This window comes from Sorex fumeus, unplaced genomic scaffold (genome assembly GCF_029834395.1).
Source record: "Sorex fumeus unplaced genomic scaffold, SorFum_2.1 ptg000213l, whole genome shotgun sequence".
NCBI classification, from domain to species: Eukaryota; Metazoa; Chordata; class Mammalia; order Eulipotyphla; family Soricidae; genus Sorex; species Sorex fumeus.
Genome location: NW_026606270.1, coordinates 2,101,873 through 2,116,545, shown reverse-complemented (window position 1 = coordinate 2,116,545; position 14,673 = coordinate 2,101,873). Strand labels below are relative to the sequence as shown.

The window sequence follows — 14,673 nt, the reverse complement described above, 5'->3', positions numbered from 1 at the left end:
TTTTAGTATAGGTGTGAACAGTGAGTACCGGTTTAAAGATTTCACTTCATTTGTGTTATTTTTAATTAAGGAATTTGATGTTCTCCTGTTACTACTAACTAGTTTTAAATATTGGGTATGGTCTCCATTTTAATACCTGCTCTGCGTTTTCACACCTGGTCCACTGGGACGTGTAAACTCTGACTTGTCAAAGTTTATGCTGTGTGAAATAGTACTTCATGTATTTAAAAATGAATAAATAAAGGCATGAGAGATGCCAGCGTGTCGAAGCAGCCCTCCTCAGCCTCCAGAGGGTCTCCACTCAGGAAGAAGCCTGAGAAAGCATCCCCTCCCCCAACACCAGCGACGCAGGCGAAAAAGCCACCTTTTGTTTCTAAAAAATAGTGATCGGGCCAGAGTGATAGTACAGCGAGGAGGGTGTTTGCCTTGCGCTGAGGCTGACCCGGGTTCAATCCCCGACATCCCATATGTCAACATCCCGAGCACTGCCAGGAGTAACCCCTGAGCATCGCCAGCTGTGACCCCAAAATAAGCAAAAAAATAAAACTGGGCTGGAGCGATAGCACAGTGGTAGGGCGTTTGCCTTGCACGCAGCCAACATGGCCGACCCCAGTTCGATTCCTCCGCCCCTCTCGGAGAGCCCGGCAAGCTACCGAGAGTATCTCACCCACACGGCAGAGCCTGGCAAGCTCCCCGTGACGTATTCAGTATGCCAAACACAGTAACAACAAAAGTCTTCAATGGAGACGTTACTGGGCCCGCTCAAGCAAATCGATGAACAACGGGAGTGCCTTTACCTTTTTTAGTGATCTCCATCTCAGTGACCCAGGATGTGCCTCGAATTTCTGAGGCCCTGGGTCTGACCCAGGCTCAAATTTAAAATATATAAAATAAATAAATAACACAGATCTGCAGAGAGATGAGGGAAGAACAAATTTAAAAACAGGGGCTGGAGTGATAACACAACGGGTAGGGCATTTGCCTTGCACGTGGTTGACCCGGGTACAATTCCCAGCATCCCATATTGTCCCCGAGCACCACCAGGAGTAATTCCTGAGTGCAGAACCAGGAGTAACCCCTGTGCATCACCGGTGTGACCCCCCCAAAAATATCCAAAGGTCCAGGTAAGAGAGATAATTGAACAGAAAAGAACTTAGAACAGCTCATCTGCTTGGTGTCCTTGTAAACATTAAGGAGTGTCTCCATTAGTAAAAGAATCAGGCTCTCTGGGAACAAAACACTTGGCAATGAAGAAAATCAAAAGCTCAGTGGAACTAGAAGAGAACTCTTAAATTTCCCAGATCAGGACCTGGAACAGTAGTACAGTGGGGAGGGCATTTGCTGAGCACACAGCCAACCCAGGTTCAATCCCCAGCATCCCATGTCGTCCCCCAAGCACTGCCAGGAGTAATACCTGAGTGCAGAGCCAGAGGTAACCCCTAAGCATCACTGGGTATGCCCCCCCCCCAAAAAAATTTCCCATATCAAAAAGATTAAGATAAATTTTATAAAATTTGGAGGGAAGGGGCAGTTGGACCATACCCTGTGGTTCTCAGGGCTTACCCTTTGTTCTGTGCTCAGGGATCACCCTCTGGGGTCCTGGGGATTGAACTTGGGTCAGCCGCGTGCAAGGCAAATGCCCCTGTACTATCTCTGCAGCCCATAAAATGTGCTTTTAAAGAGTAAATAATATCCATCTGAAAGGTTTGACCAGTATGAATCACAGAAAACAATGGAAAAGAAAGGCAGGGAGTGAGGTGTGGGTATTTAAAAAGTTAGGATTGAGAAAATGTGTTTACATTACGATGGAAAAAATAAAAATTAGGGGCTGGAGAGATAGAACAGTGGGTAAGGCGTTTGCCTTGCACGCGGCAGACCCGGGTTCGATTCCCAGCATCCCATATGGTCCCCTAAGCACCTCCAGGAGTAACTCCTGAGTGCAAAGCCAGGAGTAACCCCCATGCATCGCCAGGTGTGACCCAAAAAGCAAAAAAAATAAAATAAAAATTAAAAAGTCATACCTGGGTAAATTCTTGCAGAATTTGAGTACAGATATTTAAAAAAAAAAAACTAGAGATGGGTGCATGAGGGGGAACACCATTTGCAATGGACTAAAGATGAGTGAAACATCAACTTCTGATCCATCACGCTGGATTCTGAGGGGTTTTCTCAAAGATTTAGAGACCGTTATGTTTCCCGTTGGAACTGTGCATGCAAGAGAAACTAGGTAGAGGAGTACTTTCCACATGCCCTTTCAGAAGAAACAACTTAAGAATATATTCAAGAAAAACCATGGAGAAAACCCAGAGGGAGAGAGAGGGGGAGATTAGGGACCTAGGAAATAGTGGATGTAACCCAAAAATGCAGTGAACAGAGGTCTGAGGGTGCAACCAGCCTGTGAAACAGAGCTAAGATGACCCAGTCCACCATGAAACAGGATGTACATCTTCAAAACAGATGAAGGGGGTGACATTGATTCTAACAGAGGACCCTTCTTGCAGACCAGAGAGAAGAAAGTGATTGGTAAACTCCAGCCAAAATACAAACCTTTCGGGGCCAGTGTGATAGTTCGGTGGGGAGGATGCTTTCCTTGCACACAGACACCCCCAGTTCGATCCCCAGCATCTCAAATGGTCCCCCAAGCACTGCTAGGAGTAATTCCTGAGTGTAGAGCCAGAAGTGACACCTGAGCATCACCAGGTGTACCACCCCACACACACTCCACCAAAAAAACAACCTTTATTGACAGGCCTTATCCCTAGATGAACCAAAATCTTGTGTCACTTTTGGTGTGCTGGAGTATAGGAAAGAATATGACCTTAAGAGTAGGGATTGTACCCTCCACGTAGCTCTGGAGTTAGAACAGTAGCACGCGGCTGACCTGGGTTCGATTCCCAGCATCCCATATGATGCCCCGCGCACCGCCAGGAGTAATCCCTGAGTGCATGAGCCAGGAGTAACCCCTGTGCGTTGCCGGGTGTGACCCAAAAGCAATAAATAAATAAATAAATAAATAAATCAACATACAGTGTATCTCACTGTAGCTCAATTTAAAAATAAAATAAAATAAAATCAACGTACGGACAGAACATTCATTCATTCATTCATCATCCTGTTAATCGTCGATTGCCTCGAGCAGGCCCCAGTAACGTCTCTTTCATCCTAGCCCTGAGATTATATTCAAGGCTTTTTAGGAGAATGAGACCCATCATTGTTACTGGTATTTGGCATATTTGGTGCGCCACGGGGAGTTTGCCAGACTCTGCCCTGTGGGCAGGCTATATTCGATAGCCTGCAAGGACAGAACACTAAAGTGCAATTATATTCCCAAATGCACAAACCAGATGATCTGCCTTGACAATGGAAAAGTGAGGCTAGAGCAGAGTAGATTGGAGAGGACAGGAGAGAAGAGAGAGATTAAGGACACAACACCCTATCTTCTGCATTGGGGTTATACTGTTTTAACTGCAGTGGCCAAAGCTAATGGAATTGAAAACAGAGGGAGAGGGATTCAGATAGATGAAAAATACAAAGCTCTGGAGAAACAGGAAGTTTACCGTGAGTGAAACCCAGATCTGTTTGACTGCTCAGTCCAAAATATTGTCTAAAGTTGACAAAGCAGTGCCTAAAAGTAAAAGAATGCTATTTAGCGTGTCGGAAGCAATCACCAGAATTGTTCGAAAGAGAAGTTAAGTGACCGACGGGAAAAGGGCCGTATTTTATTCCGTCCGATGAATGACATGATTTGTACGCTGTTGTTGGATCAGACAGCTCCTCCTTGGAGCTTTCATACGGAAGGCGTCTTGGTTCTGACAGCTGTTGGGTTGATAAGCGCCCCAGAAATTGGCCATCAGACCACACTTCACACAGCGGAAGTTGGGTGGGGCCCCGGGACCCATCGTGAGTCTCATATTTTGTAACTGGAAGGTAATGTTTTCAAGACTTCCTTTTCCTCCCTGAGACGCGGGTCCGGCAGACATTCACCGAATGCCGATGAGCTGATTTGACTCCTTTCTCTCGCTCTTTGATCACAGCGTGTGTTCGTGTGGGACTTGGATGAGACCATAATTATTTTTCACTCCTTACTCACGGGGACGTTTGCATCCAGATATGGGAAGGTAAGGAACTATTTTTTTCTCTTTTTTTTTTTTTCGCCTACATCAAAAATCCATCCAGCTAGTTTCTGTGTCGGGGGCAGTGATGAGGGGCTTCGCCAACAAAAGCTGCCCTTTTGGATCAGCCTGGGCCTGAGAACCCCTCTGGAATTTTCCCTTGACATGTGAAAAGTTAATTAGCTATTGTCTGCCGTTGTCTCTCTGGCCTTCGCTTCCAACTCTCGAAGCGCTGACCATCCCCCGACATCTAGTCTCCGTCCATCTCTCTCCTCAGAGGGTAGAAAATCTGCAGCCAAAAACAGTAATCCTAGTTTTAAAAAACGAGGTAAAGTACTTTTCTGATCCCCTGTTGGTTATCTTAGTATCTCCGGCAGATGAGTGTAATGTTCCTCCCTTTTTCTGAGACAGACAGAGGGGTGGAGGCATTTTTTAAGTTCCAAATTGGATCTTTGCAACGAAAAACTTTTGCCAATGGACATCCAGACAGGCTGGAGGGTGGAGGAAGGGAAATTGTAGAGTTAAGGTTCTCAATAAATCTATCACCTGGTGGATGGTGAGGGGAAGAGGTGTTGGAACTACTGCAACAACCTAAATAGGAATCCTGTTGCTTGGGGAAGTTTTTTGTGTGTTTGTTTTTTTTTGGTTTTGGTTTTGGGTTTTTTTTTGTTTTGTTTTTTGGGGGGTTTTGTTTTTGTTTTTGTTTTGTTTTTTGTTTTTTGGGTCACACCCGGCGATCCTCAGGAGTTACTCCTGAAATTACTCCTGGCATTGCTTGGAGGGCCATATGGGATGCCGAGGATTGAACCCGGGTCGGCCACATGCAAGACAAACCACCCTACGTGCTGTACTATCACTCCAGCCCCTTTGTTTGTTTTTTTTTCCCCTGTGGGGCCACACCCTGTAATGCTCAGGGCTTACTCCTGGCTCTGTGCTCAGGGATCACTCCAGGCTCATGGGATCAGCTGAGGGTGCCTGGGATTGAACCCGGGTCCACTTTGTGCAAGGCTAAACACCGTATCTGCCGTGCTTATTGCCCAAGTTCCCAAGTCCCCTCTGTTAAAACCCAAAGACCTGTGACTTCCCAGCCAAGTATAGAGGGGGTATCAGGCATCAGCGATGTCTTCAGGTGGGGTGGGTAGATCAGGTTCGGGCAGGGATATTAGGACAGGTGCGTTCCTGGCTTCTTGGAGGGAAGCCCCCAACCTTCGAAGCCAGGGGGAGGAGCCATAATATGAGTTACTTCAGCGCCTGGAAAATATTTCTGTTTCTGTTTCTGTTTAGAGAGCAGGGCTGTGACTTGACATCACCTCATAGCTTTCCCAGCTGCTGCTGTTTTTCTACAGGGCTTCTAACAAGCTGGGTGTGTAATTAGCAAGATAGATTTATCGTCTTGCCATTATGTTGTAAAGGATATAAAAATGGTGTTGGTGGTGCAGAAATCTCTTCCTGGTCTGGAATGCTGTTAATATGTCTAGCAGTGCCCGGATTAATCCCTCCTGCCTGGGTGGACGGTGCAGGGACAGAGCCTGGGGCTGCTGCGAAAATTTAGCTGTCGTGGCAGCTGTGAAGAGAGCTGGGCTGTCCAGGAGGGGCTAGGTCGTGAGTTCCCCCTAAGGTCTACCCCGATTTGGGGGTTATCTGACTGCCCTGGAAAGCTCAGAAATACATTTTTTTCAGAAATACTCGTTCCCTTCTGTGCTCTCTAGAGAGGGTTTGCACTCGAGTTGACTGTTCCATGCAGGGATCAGGTCCCTGTGGGTTGGGTGGGGCTTTGTGATGGGGAGATGATGGACCAGCCTCCAGAAACTGAGCTCTCGGTGACTCTAGGGAAACGACTGAGCCCAGAGCTCCTTCCTGGGCCCCCTGACACCTGCTCCTGTCTTTCCCCTCCCCAACTCTACCGTGGAATCCAGCCACCCTCACCTCCAGCACGGACCCCCATCCGGGCAGCCGGCTTCCGCCTGGTCCTTTACAGGACCCCTTTACAGAGGAATTATCCTGAACCGTAGGTCAGTCTGATGAGAAACTGCCAGTGGCTTTCCTATGGATGACAGCAAAGCTCAGTCTCCAAAGCCCTTGATGAGCTGCTCCGGTCCCTCTTTCCCCGGAGATGCTGTGTCTTCTCTGACCCGCCAGGGCCTCTTCGGTCCAGGCTGAGTTTCTCTAAGAAGCGGAGCCTGAGAGAAGGATTAAGTACCATTGGTATCTTGGAGGTTGATCTTGGGAATCGCTGGGTCAGGATGGGGAAGTTAGACAGGGACGGGAAGAAATCAAATATAAACTGCTGGGAAATCTGGAGCTAAGTCCCACAAGGGACCCCAAGATAATAGAATACACCTGAGTTCGCCCAACCAAGAAAGAAGGGTGCTAGATTGTTTACCTACAGGAGCACGTCTTTAAGGGCTTCCCCCAGGGGTTTTATCTCCGGCCCTCTTGCCCTACCCACTTCCAAAAGCTTTCGGGCATGATGACTGGTTAAAGAAACTTTGGTACATCTACACAATGGAGTACTACAGTAGCTGTTAGAAAAGATGAAGTCATGAAATTTACATACAAGTGGTACTACATGGAAAATATCATGCTAAGTGAAATGAGTCAGAAAGAGCGGGATAGACACAGAAAGATTGCATTCATCTGGGGAACATAAAGTAACAAAATAGGAGACTAACACCCAAGAATAGGCGGGATAAGTACCAGGAGGTTTACTCCATGGCTTGGAGGCCAGCCACACAAGCTAGGGGGAAAGGCAGCTCAGATAGAGGAGGGAGCACCAAATAAAGGGTGTTGGGAGGATCCTCCCAGGATGGGAGTTGCGTGCTGAAAGTAGACTATAGACTGAACATGATTCCACTGCCACTCAATGCCTCTTTTGCAAACCACAGCACCCAAAAGGAGAGAGAGAGCAAAAGGGAATGTCCTGCCATAGAGGCAGAGTGGGATGGGGGGTGGGATGGGGGGTGGAAGAGATACTGGGATCAGTGGTGGTGGAGAATGGGCACTGGTGGAGGGATGGGTACTCGATCATTGTATAACTGAAACCCAAGCACAAAAACTTGTAAGTCTACAACTGTACCTCATGGTGTTTCACTAAATAAAAAATTAAAAAAAAAACTTTCGGGCATGAAATCATGGAAGATCAAGCGATATTAGTAGAAAGCCTAGACATGAATAGGAATAGTAAGAGCTGAGGCAATGAGAGGGGCATCCTGCAAATATCTGCTGTATTCTAGAATGTTCTAGAAAGTTCTCTGGAATCTTGGGGAAGGAGAAGTCACACTCAGTGATGCTCAGGAGTTGGTTACTCCTGCTCTGCACTCAGGAATTACTCCTGGTGGTGCTCAGGGGACCAAATGGGATGCTGGAGATTGAAACCTTGATCATGTCCTGTCAGCTCTTTAGAACTGGGTCACTCTGTGCAAGGCAGGTGCCCTACCCACTGTACTATCTCTTCAGCCCCTAGAAAGTTCTCTAAGTTTACTCCTATATTCCTTTAAAAGTAGCTTCCCCAGCCAATACCTTCTTAACCACTTCCCTCCATAATTATGCACTTATTATCTGCCTGCTAGAATAACATGTGGCATGAGGACAGGGCCCAGAAGAGATTTTCTTAGTTCAGGCACAGTGCTCAAGGCAGGATTGCTCATAGATATTTACAGCATACCTGAATCAAGACAGTCCTCTTGAATGTCACTGCATGAAGACAAGCCCTTCGACGTTCATTTTATTCATTGTTTTACACCCCAGTGCATAAAACATTGTCCCTACTCAGTCGACATCAAATAAATATTTGTGAAAGGAAGGGGGAAAGTATGAAAACAATAAATTTCAGGGCCGGAGCGATAGTGTAGCGGATAGGGTGTTTACCTTGCACACGGTCGACCTGGGTTCAATTCCCAGCATCCCATAGGGTCCCCCCAGCACCGCCAGGAGTAATTCCTGAGTGCAGAGTCAGGAGTAACCCCTGAGCATCTCTGGGTATGAAGCAAAAAGAAAAAGGAAAAAAAAAGAAATTTCTCACAGGTAGCCACCAGCCAAATTTAACCTGCAGACATTTTTGTTCTAGGGTATCTAAAAATGTGCATCTAAAGCTAGTATTTCTACATCAAGAGAATTTAGGGATGGAGTGATAAGAAGGTAGGACGCTTGCCTTGCACGTGGCTGACCCACGTTCACCCCATATGGTCCCCCGAGCCCCCTGGGAGTAATCCCTGAGTGCAGAGTCAGGAGTCAGTGCCGAGCACAGCCAGATCCGGCCCCGAGACATAAAAATAAAATCATAAAAATAAAGAGAAGTTTAAACTTCTTGATTTTTAAATGCACAAACCAAGACGATCTAGATTTTTGTATTTCTTCTTCAAAAACTTAGAAATCTGGCAGTGGTGTGTTCCCCTGCGGCATCAGCCGTGGGGGCTGAAAAAAGATGCCACTTTTGGCGGGTCCAGCGAAAGGTGCCCTATCCAGCCGCCAGCCTATTTTAACACTGTCCTAGTTCCACTGGCATCTGAGTTTTAATGTCCATCCTAGAATTACGGAGCCTGGGGGGGGGGGGGGGTGAGTACTGGAAGGGCCTGGGGGACCTGTGCCTGGTTCACGCCCTGTCAGCCCTCTAGTTCTTGAGGAAGAACCGGGAGCCAGAGGAAGTGGGCATGTTTTGCACCATCTTTTTTTTTTCTTTTTGGGCCACACCCAGCAATGCTCAGGGGTTACTCCTGGCTCTGCACTCAGGAATCGCTCCTGATGGTGCTCAGGGGATCCTATGGGATGCGGGGAATCGAACCCAGGTTGGCCACGTGCAAGGCAAACACCCTACCCGCTGTACTATCGCTCCGGCCCCTTCTGCACCATCTTTACTTCTCTTCTAGAATGTTCTAGTCCTTCCTCTAGTTCTCCGCCAGGTGAGGAATGAGTACATCTTATTTGAGCCCAACTGCCAATATAAAAGAGACCCACCGTAACCAGGCTGGAACATGGTTATGCCTGTCTCCTGTTTATCCACGCACAGCTCCACAGGTAGGAGAGACCCCCTAAGTTTTATTTTCAGGAATCACTTCTGGTGGTGCTCGGGGGACCCTATGGGATGCTGGGGATCAAACCCAGGTCAGCCACTTGCAAGGCAGACGCCCTCCCTGCTATACCCTTGCTTCAGCCCCGACCCCCCACCTTGATTTTTCTTTATTTTAGGGCCTCCCAAGCAGTGCTCAGGAGGCTCGGGGCCACTCCCGCAGTTCTCAGCCAACGGTTCAGAGCAAGGACCCAAGGATGTGGTGCTCCTCAGGCCCCGCTGTGCGGAGATTGTACAGGCTACCCGCAGCAGTGCTCAGGACTGCATCCACGGATGCTCAGGGGGACACACCAGGCCAGGGATCAAACTGGGGTCGGCTACATACATTAGTCATGCCCCTTAACCCCTGTACTAGCTCTCCAGCCTCCAGATGGGGCCTTTAAACTTAGCCCCCGAGTCTGTGAGGTGAGATGTCAGTCACGAACTCCCCTTGCAGGCCGGGCTGGTGGCACCGGCCAACCCACCAGACTCTTGGTGGATCTGGGAGAGGCAGGGGGCAGAGACCTCTCCGGAACTTTCCCTGCAGGGCCTGAATGATAGGACAGAGGCAGGTCGCTAGCCTGACACCCATGGGGTCCCTGAGCCCCACCAGGAGTAATTCCTGAGCCCAAAGCCAAGAGTAATAACCCCCGAGCACTGCCGGGGTGGCCCAAAACCAAACAAACAACAAGCAGAACCTTCCCTTCTGCGTTGCTATGCCGCCCCGTGACCAGACCTCCACTTCCGGGCCAGTGTCCTACTCAGTCTCTCGGCTCCAGAATGCGGTGCCCAGTCTGCTACCATCCGGGGGTCCATCCAAGCCGGGGGCGACCCCCAGCCTGGCCCGCCCTCCCTGCTTTACAAACTGAGAAGAAATCAAAAACCCTGGTTTTATGACGGAGCCGTTAAAAACTATTTGTAGAAGTTGCTCTGGTTCAGCTCCAAAGCCCCTTCCCCCGAGAACCATTAGTGCGCGGGGAGGGGCCCGCCGTTCCGGGCCTCGCTGCCCCCGCTCACCGCGCGAGGCGAGGCTGACTCGCTTCTGCCCCTCCGCCTTCTAGAGCCTTCTCTCCTTGGACAAACACAAGCCAAAGTGCTTCAGGACATCTGTTTATTTTATTTCTTTAATGAGAAAACCTTCCCATCTCTCCAGGCTCAGCTGTGTTTATTTACCTTGTGGCAGCCCCGAGCGAGCGAGCGGCGGGGGCCGGGAGGTGGCCAAGCCTTGGGCCCGGCCCTCTCGACGGCTCCGGCTCGAAACCGGAGTCAGCCGGCCCAAGGAAAACAGAGTCCTTGGAACTCTATAAAATAGATTTTCAAAATAAATACTGCCTAATTCACTCGGTAGATGTGGATTAAGTCAAGATGAATACAATTTGGAAAGGATTTTCTGAGGAAGTCGGAGATTTCTTTCCCCCACTGGGGGTTAAACCTTGTATTTAAATCTCCCCCCCCCCCCCCACCAGCTCTCAATTCAGTTAAGTAAAAGTTATTTAGTCTCGGGGGCTAATAAAGAAATGATGACTTTGATTGGCCTTCCTGAGCAATGATTATTTGCTTTGTGGGACCGAGGCCTGCTGACTTTGCCACTCGCTTCCTGCCAAGGCGGGGCGGGTATGGGGGAACTGTGTGCAGTGTTTGGGGTGGGGGAGAGGTGAAGGGGAACTGTGTGCAGTGTTTGGGGGTGTGTGAAGGGGAACTATGTGCAGTGTTTTTGGGGGAGGTGAAGGGGAACTGTGTGCAGTGTTTGGGTGGGGAGGTGAAGGGGAACATAGTGCAGTGTTTGGGGGCAGGAGGTGAAGGGAAACTGTGCAGTGTTTGGGAGGGTGAAGGGGAACAGTGTGCAGTGTTTGGAGGGTGAAGGGGGAACTGTGTGCAGTGTTTAAGGGGATGAAGGGGAACTGTGTGCAGTGTTTGGAGGTGTGAAGGGGAACTGTGTGCAGTGTTTGGGAGGAGGTGAAGGGGAACTGTGTGCAGTGTTTGGGGGAGGTGAAGTGAAACTGTGTGCAGTGTTTGGGGGTGAAGGGGAACAGTGTGCAGGTTTGGGGGTGAAGGTGGAACTGTGTGCAGTGTTTGGGGGATGAAGAGGAACTGTCTGCAGTATTTGGGAGGAGGTGAAAGGGAACTGTGTGCAATGTTTGGGGGGAGGTGAAGGGAAACAAACTGCAGTGTTTGGGGGGAGCTGAAGGAGAACTGTGTGCAGTGTTTGGGGGGTGTGAAGGGGAACTGTGTGCAGTGTTTGGGGGGGAGGTGAAGGGGAATTGTATGTACCGTTTGAGGGGAGGTGAAGGGGAACATTGTGCAGCGTTTGGGGGGTAAAGGGGAACTGTGTGCAGTGTTTGGGGAGGAGATGAAGGTTAACTGTGTGCAATGTTTGGGGAGGAGAGGTAAAGGAGAACTGTGTGCAGTGTTTGGGAGGAAGTCAAGGAGAACTTTGTGCAGTGTTTGGGGTGGGGGGAGGTGAAAGGGAATTGTGTGCAGTGTTTGGGGGGTGAAGGGGTACATGCTTTGAAGGATGTCCTGGAGGTGAATGACAGTTGGAGGGCCCAAGGTTGGTTGCATCTCTTTGTAGATTTAATCGCCCATAATCGCGTTTCTCTGGGCTTCTCTGGGCCAGGAGCCCCGCAGCCCAGCGCCCCGGCCGCCTTCGAGAGACATTAAGGGATTATTTCCAACATCACATATATCGTAGCCATGGTGTGTCTGTCAGCGAGGTGCTCATTAACTGAGCCTTCCTTTGAAGCCCGGGCTCTCTCTTGGCTTGAAGTGGGACCGTTTCCTACATTCTCCACTCAGTCCAGGGCGTCCAAGCGAGTTAAGTCTCCCGTGCACGCCCCTGTTTCCGCCCACAAGTTGAACAAATGCTGCTTCCCCAGGCTGCTTTTGCCAACTTTTTATGCCCCCACCCCTTCTCTTGACCACCCACCACCCCAACAAATTCCGAAGGGCATCCGCGGGGGGTGGGGGAGGGAGGGAGAAGGAGGGAGGATTTAAATCTCCCGATGCAAAAGCTGTACCAAATTGTGGGTCGGCCAGAGTAAGACGCTCTTTTGTCTTCTGTAAATATAGGGGTTACCGCTCACAATAAGCGGTGGCGGCGGGGGAGGGGGGAGCGAGGCGCCCTGCAAACCTCCAGGATGGAAACGATTTTCCTTGACACCTAACTAGCAGCCCGTGTCCCCTGCGCCACACCTGCGCGCTTTGTCCTTCTGATTCCCCAACAATGGGGTTTCAAGCTGGGCCATCCCTGTGGCTGGAATGTGCTGTGAGGAGGGTGTCACTGGGCCATGGAAGAAGGCACGGTGGCGGGAGGGGCCCTGTGAGAGGGAAGAAGTTTCCCTCCCCATCCCCCACCACCCCCCACTCCCGGTCATAGCTGCTTTCCACCCTTCCTCCATGATTCCGTCCCAGGGGCCTAGTTCAAAACATACATATGAGGTCTCGGAGTCTCTCGGGAAATGTCCACTCACAGGTGGACGGTGGGCCATGGGTGACCATGCAAGGGAAGAGCTTTCAGCCGTGCGGCAGGCAGAGTGCCGACACCTGCTTCAGAGGGGGTGAACCCCCAAACACACTGTCAAAGGCAGCAGATGCACAAGCTCCCCTGTCGAGTCCTGGCACTGATGGAGCAGGCCCGGGGGGGGGGGCGGCTGGAGCGATAGCACAGCGGGGAGGGCATTTGCCTTGCCTATGGCCGACCAGGTTCGATTCCCAGCATCCCATAGGGTTCCCCGAGCATATGTTTGGGGGGACCCATTTCATTCATTGTCTAACACGTGTGACGAGCCCGAAACGGGGAAAATATTTATTTTCATGGCGGCCCAGGATCTGTGGCAGAACCACTAAAAATAGAACTCTGGGGGCTGAGAGACAGAGCTTGTGAGGCAGCCCCTGCGGTGGGGCCACCAGGTTCGATCCCTTGACTCACTGTGTCACTCCCTATATTTCTATTCTTGCTCACCTCTCCCTGAAAATCTGGGCCAGGGTCATGGGTCACAGGTCATCCTCCCAGTCCTCAGGGAGGACCAAAATCCTTGAGGTAGATATTGGTGGTCCCTCTTCCAGCCAGAAGCACGCTGGCTGCGAGTTGGCCTAGGAGACCGAGCCCAGAAGAACAGACGGTGAGATCCACACTCCGAGCCTCTCGGCCACCCCACACTCCACATGGGCCTCCAACCACAGTCCCGCTCACTGTCTCCCGAGCCACCTGTCACTCAAGGGAGGCTGTCCGAAGGTCGCCCCAACTCCAACTCATCATTTTTCAAGACTTTCTCCCCCTTTTTCCTTGCCTTTGACGGGATTACCAAGGGACAGACACACTTGGTCATTGGTGCCAAGGATGACACAGCATCAGTGTCACCTACAGAGTGGGGAGGGACAAGGATCCTGATCTCGAGGCAGACACTCTGCCCCCAGTCACACCCCCTCAACCCACCTCTTTTTATTTTTTTTTTCACTTTTTGGGTCACATCCAGCGATACTCAGGGGTTATTCCTGACTCTGCACTCAGGAATTACTCCTGGCGGTGCTTGGGGGACCATATGGGATGCCGGGGATCGAACCTGGTCGGCCACAGGCAAGGCAAATGCCCTCCCCGCTGTGCTATCGCTCCAGCCGCCCCCTACCCCCTGGGTCTGCTCCATCAGTGCCAGGACAGGCAAGGCAAACGCCCTACCCGCTGTGCTATCGCTCCGGCTCCCCACCTTTTTTTTCAAACTAGGTTGCCAGCATTTAAAATTAGGAGACTTTCCCCCTAGAACTTCAGATTTCTGCATTCTCTGAAAAACATCCATTCTGGCCATGCTAACCCCGGGCAAGTGCTCTTGGCCCTCTTTGGCTCAAGCTCTACAGTTGCTGCCCCTGTAACTATGGCAGAGCGTCTCCCATCTGCCACAGTCCCCACCATTCCCTGTCACCTCCCTGTGGCCAGTTGCAGTTGTCATTACTATCTCAAGGGCTCTGTGGTCTTGCTCTTACAAGAGTCAGGGCAAAAAATACATGTTTCCTGTATGGAGAGGAGGCTTGTTACTGTGTTTGGCATATCAAATGCATCAAGGGGAGCTTGCCAGGCTTTGCCGTGCGGGCGAGATACTCTCGGTAGCTTGCCGGGCTCTCCGAGAGGGGCGGAGGAATCGAACTCGGGTCGGCCATTGTTGGCCGCATGCAAGGCAAACGCCCTACCCGCTGTGCGATCGCTCAAGTCTCACAGTGTTACTGGGCCCGCTCGAGCAAATCCATGAACAGCGGGAGGACAGTGACAGTGACAGATGGAGAGGAGGAACAGGAAAACAGGCCCCTGTCTCACTTGGTCTGTCATTTCCTCTTTATCTGTCTCGTTGCCTTCAGCACCTTTGCCAGAGTTAAGCCCAAACTCTCCCCTTCATGACCCACTTCCTTCCATTCTCTCCCACTTCATTTCTCAGACTCAACTTTATATTCGAGTCTACGGCCTCGCAGTCATAGCTGCAAGCCCCGGACCATTCTCCCTGCTGCTCTCTCTGCCAGGAAGGCGCTCTG

General features: G+C 50.4%; 1 protein-coding gene across 2 annotated transcripts in view; it reads left to right on the top strand.

Annotated features, from left to right (window-relative positions):
• Positions 1 to 14,673, top strand: part of EYA2 (EYA transcriptional coactivator and phosphatase 2) — a 201,012-nt gene that overhangs the window by 139,845 nt on the left and 46,494 nt on the right. For both annotated transcript variants that reach the window (XM_056108444.1, XM_056108445.1), the window contains one exon: positions 4,035 to 4,118. In XM_056108444.1, the coding sequence (XP_055964419.1) occupies positions 4,035 to 4,118 (84 nt within the window). The remainder of the gene's footprint in view (positions 1 to 4,034; positions 4,119 to 14,673) is intronic.